Here is a 20,403-nt window from a genome sequence, read left to right as displayed (position 1 = left end):
GCCCAAAGTTCAAACACATTATGAATAAGCCATCATTCACAGCTCAGGATGTGGCTCCTTGGATACATAATGACATCTAGCAGGAAATGATAAAACTGTGGAAAGTCCTATCAATACAGGAAGAGTGTGGAAAGAGGCTTACTCATGACGAGGAAGAGCTTGGATATTGGACTGACGGGAGTAACAAAAGAGCAACAGTGCCACCTACCTGGTTTCTGGGGCATTACCATCCTGGTGGCTGGGTCTGCCTGCCAGCCTTGGCTCACGACACCTGGAGAGAGATGGAGGAAAAAGACAGAGAAAGTAATTCAAATGTAATTGCAAAAAAACATTCATGGATCTATTAACAACAGGTAGATGGAAATCATTTGCTACAAAACACAGAAGTAATACATTTGGGTTGTATCTAGCCAAAATAGGGATGTCCGATATTATCGGCCGATATCGGCATTAAAATGTGATATCGGAAAATATCGGTATCGGTTTTCATTTTTTTTTTTTTTACATTTCTATAACCTTTATTTACCCAGGCAAGCAAGTAAGAACAAATTCTGATTTTATTTATTGTCAAAAGTATGCATAATGGCTTCCGGTTTAGCGTAATATGTAGCACACGCATTTGGCAAATGCTCCGCTCCCACCAACGTTAATTTCGTTTAAAAACATTATTTGGACAATATCAAAAGAGATTAGACCACATCGTATGTATTGATAAGACCTTCTACTAGCTATATCAAAAGACAACATGAGTAAGAATAGAGGAAATCAGGGAAAGAAACAAGATACGGTAACTTCAGGGTCGCAGAAAGATACTCGCTCAAGAAGACACGTTCCAGCCGACGCGGGTAAAGTGCCGTTGGCGACAAGCTCCGACGTGGAGAATGAAGAGGAAAATACACCGGGACCATCGACTACGGTCCCCGACAGAGAGTCAATAGATGTCAACATAACAGAAGTGACAGGAACAAGCTCCGTGAAAGATAGAGCAGCCGATCTGGATAAGATGATACTAATAGCAAAAAAATCCACCGTCACCGTCACTGCACCTATATCACCAATTGAAACAAGCAGTACAACCACACCATCCGATTTCAACACACTGTCTAACCTGATGAAAGAACAGATTACACACATCGAGGCGCTCAAAGCAAACGTCGAAGATAAATTCGATCGCATCGATGCTAAATTGGAGGAAGTCATGAAAGCGGTCGCTGCACAATCCGAGCGAATCACGTCAGTGGAGAATTCGGTGACAGATATTACACTGTCAGTCAAAGTGATCGAAAACAACATCGACAAGGGCATGACAGAGATGGCAATTGAGATAGAAATTGTGAAAGAAGCATGCCGGAGGGAAATACAAGAGGTTAAAAATGAATCGATGGAGAGGCTACTCGAATCCCAACGCTACCACAGGCGAAATAACATCCGCATTGTAGGGCTTGAAGAAGCAGTAAACTGCGAAGACGCCAACTTTCCAACAGTGCTATCAACGATTTTGGGTATCAACCCTCCAAACAAAGTGCCGAAAGTGGACCAAGTTTACAGAATCGGTCCTCGGGAGCAAAGAAACAAAGGGCCAAGAGTCATCATTGTTACTCTGCGGAAGACATCACTAAGAGATGACATCATCAAAGTTGCTCGCACCCAACGGGGGAATCTGAAATATGGTGATAATTCAATATATATCTACGAAGATCTAAGCAAAGACGCCATCGCGCGACGTCTACCATACAAGGAGGTGATGCAAAAATTGTTCATAGCTGGTCACAAGCCAAGGCTAGCATACCCGGCGCTGTTATCGATCGTGGGCAGTGACGGCCGCAGGTTTGGATTACGCACACCTAAAGAAGCTGAGGATTATTTGAATCGACATGGAGTGGATACCCCAAGGCAGGACGACAATGCCTGAAAACAGATAAGCCTCTTTCTCAGTGTATATCAGAATTTAGAATGACTTTATTGTGTTCATCAAGGTAGCAGACGATATGCAGGCCGTCTATACCAATGCGAACTGTGTATAATACGATCCGTAATACATTATAATTTCAGACTCTGGTCTCCGGGGAGACAAATATATATCATTGCAAAAAGATCAATCTGGAATATTCTGGGTTTATCGCTCGAATGCCCTGGGTCTCTTAGATCATTCTGGAACATAACAACAGTCTATTGGCACTAGGATATTCCACATCCTTCTAGAATATAATGCACCATGACAACGAAGGCCTACAACTCTAGCATTAAACATCCGGTGTGTATATACATAGCAGATAATCAATTGAATGAAGTTCAATCAGTCCTTAATAATACTTTAAAAATCAACCACATCTAAACGTATGAGCACTACAAGGTTATTCTAACAATTTAAGTAATCACTCCACTGATGAAGTGACTGGCTCATTGAAGCTCTAAAAGGCTCTGCTTTTCTATTTTATTTTCTATTTTATCTAATCAGTTAATTCGGTTCTAGTGGCTTCTCCACGTTGATTATTATTATATCTCTCATTCCTTATCTATATCTTTCTTTTCTTTTTTCTTTTTTCTCTCATTATTCTATTTTTTATCTTTATCTTTTAACTTACATTGTTCTTTTCCATTGTTCTTCACATTAAGGTGTCAATATTTCTCTACAATCTTTTCCTTTTTCCTGACTTTCCTACATGTTAGTAGAGGGTTCAAATGAATATGTCGATGAAAGTTTATTCTCTTTTTTTATTTTTTGTCATTTATCACAATATTTCTTTACAGTAAGGGAAGGTGCAAGACCAAAAGCGACATTCTATTGCATTAGAATGAAAATGTTAGATCCTATGGCAATTAGCATAGGAAGATTAGGATTACAATGCTCAGTTTGGGCAATCCGGTGGACTAAGGGAGAGAGTCATTCACGGAGGATGTGTTTTTGGAACACAGGCCTGTACGACTCTCTGGGCGAGGGGAAAATAGGGGATTTTTATTTGTATATATATGTTTTTAAGCTCGGCTCTCAACGGGACCTCATTAATTGGATGTACATCTATTGTAGCTTCACACTCCAGAAGCATTACCAAAAACTACACAATAACATGCATAGATTATGGCTAGTTTGAATATAATGGTATGGAACACCGGTGGGATAAACAAACAACACAAACGCAAAAGCGTGCTCACACTGATGAAAAAAGAACATGTGGACGTGGCTCTTTTAAGCGAAACGCACATTTTAGAGGCAGACATAAATACGTTAGCGGATAACATATACCATAATATTAGTCACTCTTCTTTTGGTACGAGAACTAGAGGTGTAGCCATAGTCGTCAGACGTAAATTAAATATCGAATTGAAAGGGGTATGGTCGGATGCTGAGGGGCGTATAACTATAGCTAGGATTGTACATAATAACAGGAAAATTGCGTTGACAGCGGTATATGCCCCAAATTTGTACGAAGTAGGTTTCTTCACTTCACTAACCGGAGAAATGTTAAACCATCCCGAGTACTCATATATAATAGGTGCGGATTTTAATGCCATTTGGAATCCAAGGTTGGACAAATCTTACCTTGCCTTTTCCAGCGAACAAAAAAATTCATCTAAAGCATTAAAAGATTGGTCAAAGTCTACAGGGGTAATTGATTTATGGCGTTCACTTAACCCCATGACCCGTAAGTACTCCTGTCGTTCGGCGAGACACAACACATTATCCAGAATTGATTACGTCTTTGCATCCCCGAGAATATTTGATAAATATGAGGTGGAAATGATACCCAATGCGCTATCAGATCACTGTTACTTAATCCTGAAAGCAACATTTGGTACACTATCTTCCCGGGCCCCAAGATGGCGTTTTAATACTATGCTGCTTAACAACAATGAATTCATTACACAAATTAAAGAAGCTCTCACAGTATTCCTTCGGGATAATGCAAACGCGGAGCAAGACCCCAGAATATTATGGATGTCGGTAAAGGGTATGATCAAGGATTTCACGGATAGATTTTCCTCCATATTGCGCAAAAATCAATGCACAAAACTGTCGGAAATGGAAACGCTTTACTCAACGCTATTTAATTCTTTAAAATACAACAACTCTACTAGACTAGAAAACCAAGTTAACATTCTAAAGACAGAGATCAAAGCAATATACAGACAAAAATCGGAAATGCAAACACGCAGCACAAGACAACAGCAGTATTTCCAAGGTTCTAAACCTAGTCACCTATTAGCCATGCGATTAAGAAGTAATGCAAAATTTGCAGATATAACTGCCATTAGAAAACAACAAGTACTTGTAACAGACCCCAAAATAATAAACGATACATTCAAAGAATTCTACTCCGACTTGTATAATTCAGAAACGACCTTTGATCAAAACAAATTAGACACATATCTTAATCAAATTACTCTCCCTAAACTTTCGGAGGACGACGCTAAACAGTTAGAAGCACCGATCACATTAGAAGAACTCAAGAAGGCCATATCCGGAATGAAAAACGGTAAGGCTCCGGGAAAAGACGGTATCCCATCAGAAATGTACCTTTCTTGCTGGGACATATTTGGACCCTTATTACTAAATATGATCTTATACTCAGTCAAGGAGGGGAGCTTCCATAAACACCACAATATCGCACTCATTTCAGTCCTTCTCAAAAAAGACAAAGACCCCACTGAGTGCGGTAGTTACCGACCTTTAAGCCTTCTCGGAACCGATGTCAAACTGTACTCTAAGATATTAGCCATCAGATTGCAAAAGCATATGACATCTTTAGTTCATCCGGACCAAACTGGCTTCATAAGAGGTCGCCTGATCAATGATAACATAAGGCGAATACTGCACGTACTAGATGCAGACAATGAGGACACCACACCTAAGGCGATGCTATCCCTGGATGCTATGAAAGCATTTGACAGGCTGGAATGGTCGTTTCTATGGGCAGTATTAGAAAGGATGGGGTTAGGAAAAGGATTCATTGATATGATTAAAGTACTATACAAGGACCCATCTGCCATGATTACTACAGGCACATTCATCTCCGAAATCTTTCCGGTATCACGCTCAGCCAGACAGGGTTGCCCTCTTAGTCCCGGACTATTCGATCTATCATTAGAGCCTTTAGCACAATTTATAAGACAATCCCAACACATAGAACCAATCGTAATCAAGGGCACACAACATAAAATTAGTTTATATGCGGACGACGTAATATTGTTCATGCAAAACCCCAACACCACATTGCCGCATCTACTCAAGTTGATAGAGAACTTTGGTGATTTATCGGGATTTAAAATAAATTGGCCTAAGTCGGCTTTCCTTCCTCTTAACATCCGGGCAAAAAAAGACACAACCCTCCCAGGCGCGATACCCATGGTTAAACATTTTAGATGCTTGGGTGTGGAAATATTTCCCACCATAAGACAAACGGTGAAGCACAATTACACAAAAATACAGAACAAAATCAAAGACGACCTGGACAGGTGGGCAAAACTTAAAAACTCAGTACAGGCAAGGGTATCAATAGTTAAGATGAATGTGTTACCAAGAATCAATTTCATCAGCTCAATGCTACCGTTACCTCCTCCAGAGGGCTACTGGAAAAGATTACAATCCTCCACATACAAATTTATTTGGAATAACAAACCACCTCGCATAAAAAGATCCACCGCACAGAGAAATAAAGCAGACGGTGGCATGGCAGTTCCAGATTTTTTACAATATTTTAAGGCTTTCACATTAAGACCATTGAAAATATGGTTTGATCCCCAGGCTTTGGTATCTTGGAGAGAATTGGAAGAAAACATAGTAGCCCCACAGAGACTGAAAGACATAGCACACACTAAACTTTCAATCAAGCATTGTGAGCGGGAATTTGGCCCCATAATTACCCATGCAATCAGAACATGGCGGGAAACACAAAAGAAATATCCTAACCCTCAAGAATGGCATAATCACACTCCCATATTCAATAACAATGCACTCTTAATGGGAAAACGCCCTATAAGATTCCCTATATGGGAAGAGCAAGGCATACACTCATTAGGGGATATTTTTAATAACCAGGGCTTCTGTAGTTATGGCGAAATATGCACAAAGTTTAACCTCACCGAGTCCACATGGCTTTTTTATATACAGTTACGACTATGTCTGAGGTCTCACGGTGTTCCATTATTCATACCAATTGAACACCACAGATTCCACAAATTTTTCTATGAAAGAGAAACATTAGGAGGTTTTGTATCAGGTTTTTATTATCAATTACTAACGTCCTCGTATGAAACCCTTCAACTAGACACTGTCTGGAGGAGGGATATACCAGACCTGGAAAATTACTTTGATTGGCAAGGAGCCTGGGCAAATGTCCGACTCACATCAAGGAACCCGGATCATCAACAAATCAATCTGAACTATATTCACAGGACATACTTGACTCTTATAAGACTGTGCAGAATGGGGCTTAAACAAGACTCCAAATGCTCCCAATGTACAAATGGGGACGAAGGAACATTTATGCACATGTATTGGGACTGCCCACCAGTTAAGGCATTCTGGAAAGATGTGTCCCAACAGTTATCAAAACTCCTATCTTGGAATATACCTGTACACCCCTCGGTATTACTATTGAATGATGTTTTTGAGTTTGCAGTGAATCCACAGCTAAAGAGATTGGTTTTATCGGGTATCACAGTAGCTAAAAAGCTGATCGCATCACGCTGGTTTCAACCGGAAAAAATGTGCCGGAAAGTTTGGTTTCTTACATATATCGATGTGATATATCAAGAAATATCTACAGCAAGAATTCTGGGTCTCAATGAATCCAAAATGTCAATGTGGGTAGAAGTGGTGGAGAGAATAAAAGCTAGCTTATAATGGTAGTGTCTGGTTAGGAGTGAGGGATAATGGAGGTACTATCCAAGGGGGGGTCCGGGAGGGGGGGGTTCGAGCTGGAGCATATGTGTGTAGGGTTTTAGAAAATAGGTATTAGGGGCATATTCTATACTAACATTTATATAATTGTAATTTCGCTGGATATACACTGTATACGGTCAAAATGTTATTATGGACTATTTTTGTTTTATCTTGTTTCTGTACTTGCATGTAATTTTAACCACCTTGACTGAAAGTTTCATTATGCATTATGTGTTGAGTACTGACTTTTAATAATTTTTGTTCTGCAATAATAAAAAAAAACATATAAAAAAAAATAAGTATGCATAATGTTGTGTTAATTCCACAACAAGAGATATGTAATGTTAATTACCTGAAATTATTCCGTTTTTGGGGGGGGGGGGGGAACCCTGCATATATCGGTATCGGTTGATATCGGTATCGGAAATTAAGAGTTGGACAATATTGGTATATCAGTATCGGTAAAAAAGCCAATATCGAGCATCCCTAAGCCAAAACCATGAATAACTAGAACGATGCACTCAGGAGACTCTACCAAGGCCTAACAATCTCCCCACTTTGCAAATCATTTCACTCAATATTTTACATCGGCGAGATTCTTAAAAAAAAATATTATTGGATGTGGGGGTCATATAGTTGACCCCAAGGCTAAGAGAATCATTAAAGACTCCAGTCACCCGAACAACTGCCTCTTTGAACTGCTGCTGTCAGGCAAGCGATACCGGAGTCTCAAGGCGAGCACAGAAAGACTCAGAAGAAGCTTCTATCCCCAGGCCATCAGGCTGCTAAACGAACAATGAACACTACACAACAACAACCACCAAATGCACATAGCACACACATCCACACGCACACACTCACTTTAAACAAACACACTGTAGCACCCACTCCACACACTTTATAGCACACACCCACTTTAAACAAACACACTGTAGCACCCACTCCCCACACTTTATATTTATTGATGAAGGATTGCACTACAACTCGTACACCTTACTGTAAATTGTACCTAAATTGTACCTCATCCCATTTCTGCTTTGCACTATATAGGACTGTACATTAGTACACTGCATAGTATTGTATATTATATGGTAACTCAGAACATTGTACATATGTCTATACCGAACACTGTGACCTCATTTTCTTCTTCTAAATTACATGCTATACTATGTTATTTGATACTATCTTGTCTAGCACAGTCTCTGGAGCGTAACAGTAAGAAGCATTTTGTATGAAAGTATTCTGTACTTCTGTATGACAACTATTAAAGAAACTTGAAACTAGTTTGGTTTATATTGATACCATCAGTAGGATATCAGAAGCAACAAAGACATGTATTTTTTTTGTGTTTTCAGTGTAGCTTACAAAAAAAGCTGTGTACAAGATTGAGAGCAGGTGCACTCATTTATTACTCCAGAGCGGACAGGTGGACAGACACACACAGACTGGGGCAAAAACATAACCTCTGTGGGGTTTCACCTTGGCAAAGGTTAAAAGACACATGTTGAGTTTGGAATGAGGAACTGTAACTGACCCTTGACTGCCTCCTCTACAGAGTAGCCCACAAAGGCAGCAAAGTCGTCCGCGGCGATGGAAGTGTACGCCTGAGCCACCAGACCATATGCTCTCCGCCGCGTGCTCTCTGTGAAAGCAAAGGGACAGGTGAGCCATACGAGTACACGCCGGACAGCATACGTACACGCCTGTTAAAAAACTGACACACACACAAAATTATGAGCATGTTCAGCACAGACTCATACCCCCCTGACACACCACTAACCGCCTCGGCAAGTCTTTCGTGCGAGCGGCCATCTGGCTACACAACCATGGGCAGGGACTGCGGCCAGCAGCCGGAGAACAAATGACAGCAGAACTCAAGAACTCCTAGGAATGTCTGACCACTACTGTAGGTGTGTCTGACTCTCACCATCTAACCTGCACACTACACTACAATGTATAACGTATATATATATCATTCCAGTCAGGGTACCTTATGTATACTGCACCTGTGTATACGGTTCTCTTTACTTTACTCATAGTATATATTCAGATTCAAATTCTTTATTTCCCATAATTATTGTAACATATAATATAACCGATAGGGCATACAGACCCTCATCTGCACCTTTGATTACACGGTTTACTTTATCATATTCTTAATTTAAGAATTTTTAATTTTACCTCGTATTTTTTTATATTCAGATCAAATTGTATTGCCTATTTATGTCTTTCTACTATTACCCTTACATGTAGCCCCCCCCCCATGCTGCTATGATGCATTTAGCACTTTTGTACCTCATTGTTTGCATTTTGTACATTAGGTTGTATATTTTGAGTTTTCTTTTAACTTTTTTACTGTATGAAGCACATCCTCAGGGGGCTCATACATTTCCATTGGGTTTATCTTATCGGGGGGGAAACCCTTGCGAGCACAGGGAGAACATGCAAACTCCACACAGAAAGGCCTGGGAGATACCCCACATGAGTACCTGGCATCATGGAAACTTCTTCTAATCACAAGCGACAGTCGTAAGTGTACTGTAGAGGAGCAGGGCATGAGATACTGTAGGTCAATTGCAGCAGCCCCAGTTCAGGTAGCAAATAACATAAGGGCTACCTGAATAGAAGGAGTGGAAACCCATCATCTTGATTTGTTTAGACACAGATCAAACTAAAAAAAGTTTAGTTTAGTTGTTACTATTGATGTATTTTGTGCTTTTAACATGTTTTTATCTTCTATTCCACCTCTCCTTCCATCAAGTGGTTCTTGTCGCTTGCCAGGCCACCACTGTAAATACGAATTTGTTCTTAACCCTTTCACTGCCGCACTACCAAACGGATAACCCTTTCACTACGACAATACACAGAAGGTTAACCATTTCACTGCCACACAACAGCAGGTTAACCCTTTCACTGCCACACTACAGGGGTTAACCTTCTGTAGTGTGGCAGTGAAAGGGTTAATGACTCACCTGGTGAAATAAAAATAAAAACAAATAAACGACAAAAAAAACTTGGTGGTATCAGTTTGTTGCTCCTCAGACCACTATCACGGAAATGCCTCTAAGTTATGGCCTTTCCTGCTTTGCAGCCTAGCAACAGACTGTGTGTGTACCAACAGCCGGCCCCCGGTCATTGCAGGAGCATTAGCAGCAGTAACAATAACAAGTAGGATGAGAAAAGACAACTGTGAGGGAGGATGGGAGAACTGTCAAGAGCGTTCTTTCCCGTCTCCTGTCCAAAGTATCTGTCATTTCATTTATGTCTGAATGCCACATTTAGTAGAATTCAGACAGTAAAATATATCAACTGTGGAAGTACAGACACACACAATAGAGTGTATAGTAATATGCAAACAGATACAAAGATGAATGGATATCAGATACTACTTAAAAGACCCACAATGATATCTGTTCATGTACTGTATGTAGTACATTTTTAAATATGCAAAAAACAAACAAAATAACACCTTCTCTGAAAATGCAGCATATGGATAAGCCAAACTGTAAAATCCAGGGATGTCCGATATTGGCATTAAAATGTGATATCGGAAATAATCGGTATCGGAAACTAAGAGTTGGACAATATCGGTATAAAAGCCAATATCGAACATCCCTAGTAAAATCAGCATCGACAGACTGTAGCTCTTACAGCTAACAGACAGCATGTAGCAGAAGGAACAGGGACCCTTTGAACCAATGCTCAAACTCAGTCAAGCAGGTCACTTCTAGGTTTAAAAAATAATAATAATAATAATAATTACATTTCTAACATGGCCCCCTAGTCAGCAGGTCACTTCAAGGGGGGGGGGGGGGTTGTAACATGGTCCCCTGGTCGACATGTATTTTTACCACGGCCTCCCGGCCGACAGGGTGCTATCCGGGGATGACTCATGTGGCGCCTTGGCCACACATGCCTCCCTCCTACAGCACACGAGTTGGGCTGGAGCTGCTGAGCAAGACAGTCCATGACGGGGGGGGGGGGGGGGGGGAAGGAGGAAACAGGACCCAACCTGCCCTTCACAGACAGTCTATTCCAGGGTCGCTATCATTTCTCACCCTCACGCCTTTTAAAAATAGCCACCACTCTTCACCAGCAAAGGCAAAGCAGAGAGGGTTTTGGCAAGGACTTTTATTTTTAAACACGGTCACCTGCCACATAAGAGTAATAATTTGGACAACTCAAATGCAAATATTATTTTGCTAAACTGTTTTGTTTTGCGTGTCTTGAGGGCCTATCGTAAACAAAGACAAATGCACTTAAGTAATTTCAGGCACCTTTATTTCAGCCTCCATTGAATACAGATCGCCGACTTTGTTTCCTATCACCAATTCAATTGCACACAATCGTTTCAAGCATTTATCAATTTGATACAATCATGACATCTTAGATATAGATGAGAAAACAAAAAAAAACTCATCTCAAACTACATGTGATAAAGAGTGTAAACAATCTTAGCAGACATTATCTATAGTATAGCAATATAGGCCTATATTGCAAATAGACAAGCATGAAACTGGCACAGAAGTACAAAAGTATAAAAATAATACATTAAAAGTTTGTATGAGTACAACATTGAAATTAAATATTGCACTCAAATTAAGGGTACGCCATTATACCCAAGTCCAAACTTCTTCATTTCCATCCGTATCTCAAAACACATTGCAACTAGAGTCCCTGCCATGATAAATGAGGTTGAAGAATCTGCAACAGTACATAATAATTCTTAACAGTCCATATTAACTATTTCAAGTTCATTATTCCCCATCATCCCCTGCTGCATCCTCAAAATCATCATCGTCGTCAACCATTCCGAAGTTCATTTTTGCAAGGACCGACTGAACATGCTCCGTTGCCAGAGTGAAGTGGTCCATCTTCTCAAAGCCTGGTTCTGGCCTCTCTTCACCCAGCGAGCCTTTGGCAGCATCTTTGGTCTGCGTGATGAGGCCCTTGGATGCCAGCAGGAACTCTGCGGCGCCACTCTGCTCCAATGCCCGCACCGCCGTGTCGGTCAGCTCCGAACTTTGCGTCAGTCGTTCACCGTAGCGCTGAGCCAGTGCCCGCAGAGCCGCCACCTTGTCGTCCTGCTCTTTGCCGACCTGCTCCAGCAGCAAGGTCTTGCGCTCTTCGAGCACAGCGTAGAGCAGGTCGAAGCGCTCGCCCAGGCCTTGCTTGGCACGCTGAGCGTTGTCCTGCACTGCGCGGCAAGCGTCTTCCATCTGATTGAGCAGAGCTTGCAAACGGCCATTGCTGGCCACCAGGGTGTCGATAGCGTTGCTCAGTTCGCCCTTCTGGGCCTGGTAAACGCTTGCTAGAGGCGACACCTCGCAATCCTTGTGCTGGCCAAACACCTTGCACATGGAGCAGGTGGGTACCTGGCACGTCACACAGTAAATATTGATCTTCTCTTCCTCGTGCTCCAGGCACATGGGTTCCTTGGATTCTTTGGGCTTTATGGTTTCTGTGGTTACACCACCACCACCACCACCACCACCACTACCTTCCTGCTGCTGTTTATAGAGATCGATAATGTTCTCCACTAGTAGGTTGCGCTGCAGTCCATGCACGCCGTGGCGGTCCAACACCACCTCAAAGCGGCAGGTGGGGCAGCGGAAGACGCCCCCAGAGAAGCGGTAGGGGTTGCGGGAGTCGTAGAGGTCGCTGGCACATCCGCGACACAGGTTGTGCTGGCAGGGCAGGATGACGACTGGCTTGGTGAACATCTCCAGGCAGATTGGGCAGCTCAACTGCTTCTCCAGGCTCTCCATGGGGCTGGGGGGACGGACCACGGAACCTGTCCTTTGGACGTCCATGATGGAAATGGTTCAGTTTAAAATGTCGGGCCAGAAAATCTGCGTTTGAGCTTCTTGATCTCCACACTGTGAAAACCACAGGGTTTTCTTTTGCTACTGGCTTCAACAAACCGGTGAAATGGTGTATAACTGCTAACTGTCCTTAGTGTCTACCGTTACTCAGAAGGTGCTGAAATCTGTTCTGCCAGGGAGCTAGCAGCTCCGTCCTTTATACCAACCTTCAACAGCCGGTGACACCCGATCCCTTCCACGAGCCACAGCACACATTCCTCCCTGCTTATTTGACAGGGATCTTTTCAGAGCAAATGGCCCCAACCCACCGGCTGCTGTGTGGGTCACATGTCATACTGTGGGGCACGTCCCCTCTTGGAGGGATGGAAATGTGACAGGAGCGGTGTACTGAGAAGAGATAAACAGGGCCCATGTGACTGGCCCAGACAAGTCCCACCTGAACACGAGGCCTCATTTAATGGGTAAACAACATGTCCACGTCAACACATTGATGACGCAGTTGTTGTGTTTATCACAGATCTTCTGTTCAGAGTTCTGGCATAAGGCAAGCATCATTTTTCATTCCCAATGTACATGTACTTCACTATTTATACTGCCAAATTTGTTTGAAACTAAACATTACATGACGTAACTGAAGGAAGCCTTGAGGCAACACGAAACAGCACTCTCCATGGATGGATAGCATGCTCTCAATTAGGGCTGCAACTAATGACTAATTTGGTAGTCGACTAATCTGCCGATTATTTTTCGATTAGTCGACTAATCGAAAACCAATGTAAACAACAACACAAAAAAAAAGAAAAAAAAAAAGGATTTTTTTTTTTTATTTTTATTACCTATCTTTGTGAAAGTGGCTTCTCAGCTCTGGTCCAGCTGAAGACAGAGCAGAGGAACAGATTGGACATTGAGCATGACCTCAGAGTTGCTTGTCTACCATCACCCCAGACTTTGAGACTCTTGTCAGGACCAAACAACAACATCATAACATGATGATCCCATAGCAAATTAAAATAATGACTCATGAAACATTTGAATTTGGATCTTTAAGCCACTTTAAATGAAAATGTATTTGAAGAACAATACAGCAATCACTCATAACAAGATAAATAAATTAAATAATACAAATTAAAGTGGAAGTGTACTTTAAATAACTTTTGTTTGCTGTGTGTGAGAGGAGTCCGTGTGTGTGTGTGTCTTACTCTGATCGCTGTGTGAGTGAGAGGAGTGTGTGTACTGTGTAATTTGTGTGTGTGTCTTACTCTGATCGCTGTGTGAGTGAGAGGTGTGTACTGTGTAATTTGTGTATGTGTGTGTGTCTTACTCTGATCGCTGTGTGAGTGAGAGGAGTGTGAATGTGTGTGTGTCTTACTCTGATCGCTGTGTGTGAGAGAGAGGAGTGTGAATGTGTGTGTGTCTTACTCTGATCGCTGTGTGTGAGTGAGAGGAGTGTGTATGTGTGTGTGTCTTACTCTGATCGCTGTGTGTGAGTGAGAGGAGTGTGTATGTGTGTGTCTTACTCTGATCGCTGTGTGTGAGTGAGAGGAGTGCATGTGTAATGTATTGTGTGTCTAGTCTGATCATCATCTCCTGCAGGGGAACAATGTTTTCAATGTCCAAAATTTGCTATGGGATCATCATGTTATGATGTTGTCTGGAACCCTGAGAAGCCACTCTCACAAAGATAGGTAGTGCAAAAAAAAAAAAAAAAAAAAAAATTATATACGTTTTTTTTTTTTTTAATGACTAATCGACGCAACAATTTCTCGTCGACGATTTTTTTATAATCGACATCGTCGATTATGTCGACTAATCGTTGCAGCCCTACTCTCAATACATCATCAATTCATCAGAATGTCATGTATATAATGTATAACTATGCTTTGAGGTTGAACAAATACTCACATTTGGCAATATTAATTTAATAATTGATCATTCATTTTCTGTGCTTTTTAGGCCACTCCATCCATATTAAAGGCTGTAGCGAAGATGGTGGTGTGACACCACATAAGTGCATCTAACAGCTGTAGATATACTGCCATCACTAAACTAATGAATTTTGATAACGGCAATATATAAATAATCAGACTCAATATTTTATTGGCTGCGTATCAGCTAAAAAGATTGACATGCCCAATTTACCTGATTATTTAACCTTCATTAAATAACTTATTATAATTGTTAAAAAACGAAACTCTAAATCCTTTTTTGCAGTGAATGTTTAATTTATTAATGTATTTAAACATATTTAACTCATTCTAATCAACACATTTATGATGATGTTTTAAAGAAGCATTTTTCCAGTGTGATGAGATTCATAGTGGCTCCCCAATCCTACATATTTTTAGGATTCCTATCCCTTTTTCCATTTCAAGGTTCCAGACAGACCTTGATTTCTGTAGTGGATTTTGAAGATGTCAGTATGAGCCTGAGGTATGCCGACAGCTGCTGGATAAGACTGTAAACAAGGTCACTACACTAGAGCTGAAGGCAATATCACAATATGTCAAACTTAGTGGGTGTACATTTACTAGTACACAACATACTTGCAATTAAGGTCTGGTTATGGAAATGTCTCACTGATGCTTGTGTATGCCTCTCCGGTGTCCATGAAAGACAAACACAAAATACTGTCAACATGAGGGAAAAACTATTCTTAGCCTCTCTTGTTGAAATGTGGTCAATATGTAAACAGGTGCTGAGGTAAATTAGCCTATATTTCCCCATTTCATTGCATGGATGACGGCTCTCACAATTTTTTTAAATGTATTATGCAATGGTGTGTTGTTTTGATATCGTGTCTATAACATCCAAATATTACATATTATTACATACAAATATGACAGATCACATACTATATTAAGTGACATACTAGTACATTACATGTATTTTTGGTCACAGACCTAAACATGTAAAATCCAGTGTTGTAGAACCTAAACAGAATTTAGGTTTCCTCTCAGCAAAGATAATTATTTGTATGAACTGGAAGGTGCACAAGCCCTCCTGCTGTGCACCGTGTGGACGGCTCAAAGACTACCTGGACTTGCTAAGTATGGAACAAGCTTAGAGGCAGCTTCTTGACTTCGATACGGACGTGCAAGAACACAGGGACACAGCATGTCCATTCATTGACTCAAACAAACACATAACATGATTATGAAGACCACCCCACTGTTATGTGCCATGTATATTTATACTGTGATCTGTGTAAGTACTAGGGCTGTCTTAAATACTTCGAAGCTTCGTTCGATGGCACAAGCTTCGAACATTAAAAAAAAAAGACGTTAAAAAAAAAATATATATAAATTTTTTTTTCAAAAAAAAAAATGTTTTCAATTTTTTTTTTATTTCGATGTGTGTGTGTGTGTGTGTGTGTGTGTGTGTGTGTGTGTGTGTGTGTGTGTGTGAGTGAACTACCCATCCCAGTTAGGACAGCCGAATCCCGTCCAATCTTTCGCCGTTGACTAAAGACTCACTTCTTCAACCATTATCTGAAATGATATTAAAAAAAAAAAAAAAAAAAAAAATCTAACCGTGACTAACCTTACTGTCATGCACTTGTCCTAATAAACTAACCTACACTGTAACACGCAACACTTTGATGAACATTGTTACTCAGCTGATAGAGTTGTACCCTTCTTGCTGTCTTGTCGTACAGAACTTGTAAGTCGCTTTGGATAAAAGCGTCAGCTAAATGACTAAATGTAAGTGTGTGTGTGTGTGCGCGCGCCTTGTAGAATTCCACACATAAGAAAGAAAGATACTGGGATGAATAAACAAAATAGGAAATAAAATGTAGAAATGCATGCAATACATAAATAAATATGAATCTCCATATATGAAATATAACATTTAGATAAGGTGCTACTGAGATGTTTTGGTGAGTTCTTTGTTTTTTTGTGGAAGTTGCCCTTCTTAAAAATGCATGAACATTCACTGATAATTAGTCTGTAGTGGAGTCTACAAGATCTACATTGCCGGACCATGTAGAATCCGGACCTTGTAGACTGACATAATTCTGTGCATAGTTTAGTCTACACAGGCCATATTTCAAATAATCAAAATCTTACTTCATTCATCTTAAACATTCTTGATTTGGGGGATTGGTAGTTCCCATGAAATCTGAAGTTGTTCAAACGACAACAGCGATCCACCTTGAATTAAATCACACAGCCGAGTGAAACCTTGTTGGCACAGTCACGAAAGGGGCTACTTAATTAATTAATCCAACCCACTTTATTTATAGAGCACATTTAAAAACAACAAAGTTTACGAAAGTGCTGTACAAGTCCCACAACAAAAGATAATTTTTTTTTTTTTCTCGAAGCTTCGAATTAAAATCGAAGCTCGGCCCCGAAGCTTCGATTGCCAAAAAAAGCTTCGAAGGTCAGCCCTAGTAAGTACTGTAACTACATACCATTGTACAACCCCCCGCCCCCCAATCTCTCATGTTATCTTGTTTTTAGATGTGTAGATATGTATATGTATACGCACTTGTAATCATCATTATGCTAAAGTTGTTGTTATGTTGTTGTTGTTGTTATGAAGTTCCCTGCGCCATGCAGTCTTCACACCGGACAGCGTGTGCCACTCAAGCTCTTGATAGCCATTTGACTTTAGATTTCAAAGGTCTGGACCTGAAATAGACTCTCGCTCATTTTGATCGATCGAATAGTTTATCGTGACGCCTCTAGTATGTAAGATAAGATCTTTGTTGATCCCGTAGGGAAATGTGTGTCTGGGGCGGTTATGGACGTGTACATATACATGAGCATAATGTACTCACAATGGGTCTCATTCCCGAAAATTTTCCAAAGAGTTATTTTGGAAGACTCATCTTGGAACCGACTGAGACAGAATCAATGACAAGTTCACTCTGAGTCTCGAACGTGCTGGTAATATGTCTTAAGTGGCTGAAACGGTTGCACCTGTGACATGATCTGATATCTGCTTGGCGAATGTGATTCTGTCTTAAACTCAAAAGCGCGTTCCCGTGCAGGTCATTTGCATACAAAACAACGCCTCCAGAGCTCCTTATAAGGCTGTGTCTTGCGCGACCCATCGAAATGAGATTAGATTAATATATTGTCATCATATATAGTACAGCTCGTGGTACAACTGCCGCAGCGCGCACGCGCACACACATGCGCGCGCGTGTAAACGGCGTGTAAACTGTATACTGTAGCCTACGGCGTAATGAATGAACGCAGTATAGGCTTATTATTCCATTAATGCCTACGGCGTAATGAATGAACGCGGCTTATTATTCCATTAATGCCTACGGCGTAATGAATGAACGCAGTATAGGCTTATTATTCCATTAATGACTTGTTGCATTAGGATTTAGTAGATACTATATGCTCTGCCCTACATACAGTATAGGTACAGTCTGTACTTATACTATACGTAGGCCAGAGGCAGAGCATATATAGTATCTACTAAATCCTAATGAAACAAGTAACTAGAATATATTAAGCCTATACTGTTCATTAGACACGTAGGCCTGGCACACACAAGACTTGCTATTTCCATGCGATTAGCTTTAGTTCTTATTTATTTATTTATCCACTGTCATTTCAGTGTTGGTGTATATAGGCTATATAGTGTATTTCAATATAAGTTTAATTGATTAATGATATATTCAGGTTTATAGCTATATCAACCCCCTCCAATGTACAGTAAATGACCAAGTATGGTTGTCAATATTCCAATGTACAGTTTTGCTTGTACAGTGTCCTCCACCCACCCCTCCTACCCAACCTCCTCCAACAGTTTCTACGTCAAATGTATATACTCTCTTTTCTGGACTCTTTTTGTATCACAAACAGTACTGTATTTGCAAATCTGGTATGTCATAAATGTATAGATGTAGCAGTACTGTCTATCTCCTATGTCGTGTGTGTCATATATGTAGGGATGGGTACCGAATTCGGTACTTTTGAGGTACCGAACCGAAACACGTCGGTACTACCGAGTATCGAATCAAGTGAGAAACCGAAAAAAAAATTTAAAAAAAATTTAAAAAAAATATTTTTTATTCCTTTTTTTTTTACTTTTTTTTTTTACTTTTTTCTTTTCATGTCAACGTTCACACCCACAATATATGCTTACCTAGGATTTGACTTGATTCAACAACAAAGCAGTCGGAGCAATGACAAGCCGAAAACTGTCGAAATTGTAGTTATTTGAAGTTTGGATTTTTTTTTCACGACTGAGGTAGGTAAATTAAATTTCTTGAGACTAAAGTACCGAAAAAAGGTACCGCTGGGTACCGGTATCGGTATCGGTTCAAATGTGAAAGGTACCCATCCCTACATATATGTTATGATGAATTGAAAATGGGGGACCCTGATGTAAACAAGACGAAAGTCTTTCTCTGGTCTGCATCCCCTTAACAATTGTATGTAATTGAGCTGTACTGTACTGTACCCATTCTGTAATCTGTTAATAAAGTAATCAATCAATCAATCAATCAAACAAAGGTCTGTCCCATTGTATACCAATCAATGGGATACATTGCATGTTGACCTGCATTCTTTCAAATGTATATAATTAATCATTAAAACAGATGTGTAACAAATAAGAAATACAAATTCCACAGAAGGCATTAAATAATTATTATTTTCAATCATTTCACAATAATTGCATAATTGTGTTTGAATATCTGAGTAATTAAAGTAATTATACATTTGTCCAAAATAGCTGGTTCAGATATGGTTAAGCAGCTGCCCTGTGATCAGATGAATCCATATTATTTATTTTTCCGACATCAAATGCGTAATTTCTTATCGTACAAATATTGTCATATTTATTTTAATTATGATTAAGTAATTAATTCCAAGGAGGCCTATAGCGTTAACATGAAGGAATCACTATGAGAACACAGTCTGTCAAGTTAATCCAATTTTCAATTAGTCAATCAATCATAAGAGTGCTCCTCAGCACTCTTAAATCTGCTCTCAGCCACGCTCAAATCTGATCTCAGGAAAATTTGGGGACTCGCGCTACCAGCCCTAATATGTCTTAAATGGGCAGAAATCTGCCTAAGAGGAAATTTTTGTCGTAAATTCGTTCGGGAATGAGACCCAATGTTTTCTCTTGTGCCCGAGCCATCCACCACATTTCTTTCTTTTGTATTTAAAAAAATAACTCTAAACTTTATTTAAAAAAAAGTTACATACTAGTATCTGAATTGCAGCTTGGTTTTTACTGAACTTGATAAACTGAATTAGGCTACACTATATCAATATACCGTACCATATTTGTCATGCACTGAATGTTTTTACAAATGGAGCAGCGCTCCCTCTATTTATTAGCCAAGATGTTTCCTTTGACTGCTCAGCTCAAATGGAGCATTCAAGTGGCAACACCTTCTGATCACAACTCTTAATTAGATGAGAACAGGGTAAAGGAAAATGGTGACGAGAATACTTGTCAGTGTGATTTCTTCAGTTAAATATTATATTATCGGCCTACCGATATTGGCATTAAAATGTGATATCGGAAAATATCGGTATCGGTTTTCAAATTGAATTTGTTTTTTTTTTACATTTATATAACCTTTATTTACCCAGGCAAGCAAGTAAGAACAAATTCTGATTTTATTTATTGTCAAAAGTATGCATAATGTTGTGTTAATTCCACAACAAGAGATATGTAATGTTAATTACCTGAAATTATTCAGTTTTTTGGGGGGGG

General features: G+C 40.1%; 2 protein-coding genes across 3 annotated transcripts in view; both read right to left on the bottom strand.

The window, feature by feature from the left end:
* Positions 1-20,403, bottom strand: part of cops8 (COP9 signalosome subunit 8) — a 43,182-nt gene that overhangs the window by 5,142 nt on the left and 17,637 nt on the right. The window contains exons 5-6 of one of the 2 annotated variants that reach the window (XM_084310877.1): positions 8,418-8,525; positions 209-271 (exon numbers count right to left, since the gene is read on the bottom strand). In XM_084310877.1, the coding sequence (XP_084167003.1) occupies positions 209-271; positions 8,418-8,525 (171 nt within the window). The remainder of the gene's footprint in view (positions 1-208; positions 272-8,417; positions 8,526-20,403) is intronic. The other variant, XM_084310878.1, reaches the window with a different exon arrangement.
* On the bottom strand, positions 11,220-12,820 carry trim63b (tripartite motif containing 63b). Its single transcript, XM_084310876.1, has one exon. The coding sequence runs from the start codon at positions 12,694-12,696 to the stop codon at positions 11,641-11,643; it is 1,056 nt and encodes a 351-aa protein (XP_084167002.1). The 5' UTR covers positions 12,697-12,820; the 3' UTR covers positions 11,220-11,640.

The sequence above is a fragment of the Notolepis coatsorum genome (assembly GCF_963971535.1).
Source record: "Notolepis coatsorum genome assembly, chromosome: 3".
In the NCBI taxonomy this organism is placed as follows: Eukaryota; Metazoa; Chordata; class Actinopteri; order Aulopiformes; family Paralepididae; genus Notolepis; species Notolepis coatsorum.
The sequence above is the reverse complement of the archived record's forward strand: the minus strand, read 5'-3'. Positions and strand labels throughout refer to the sequence as shown.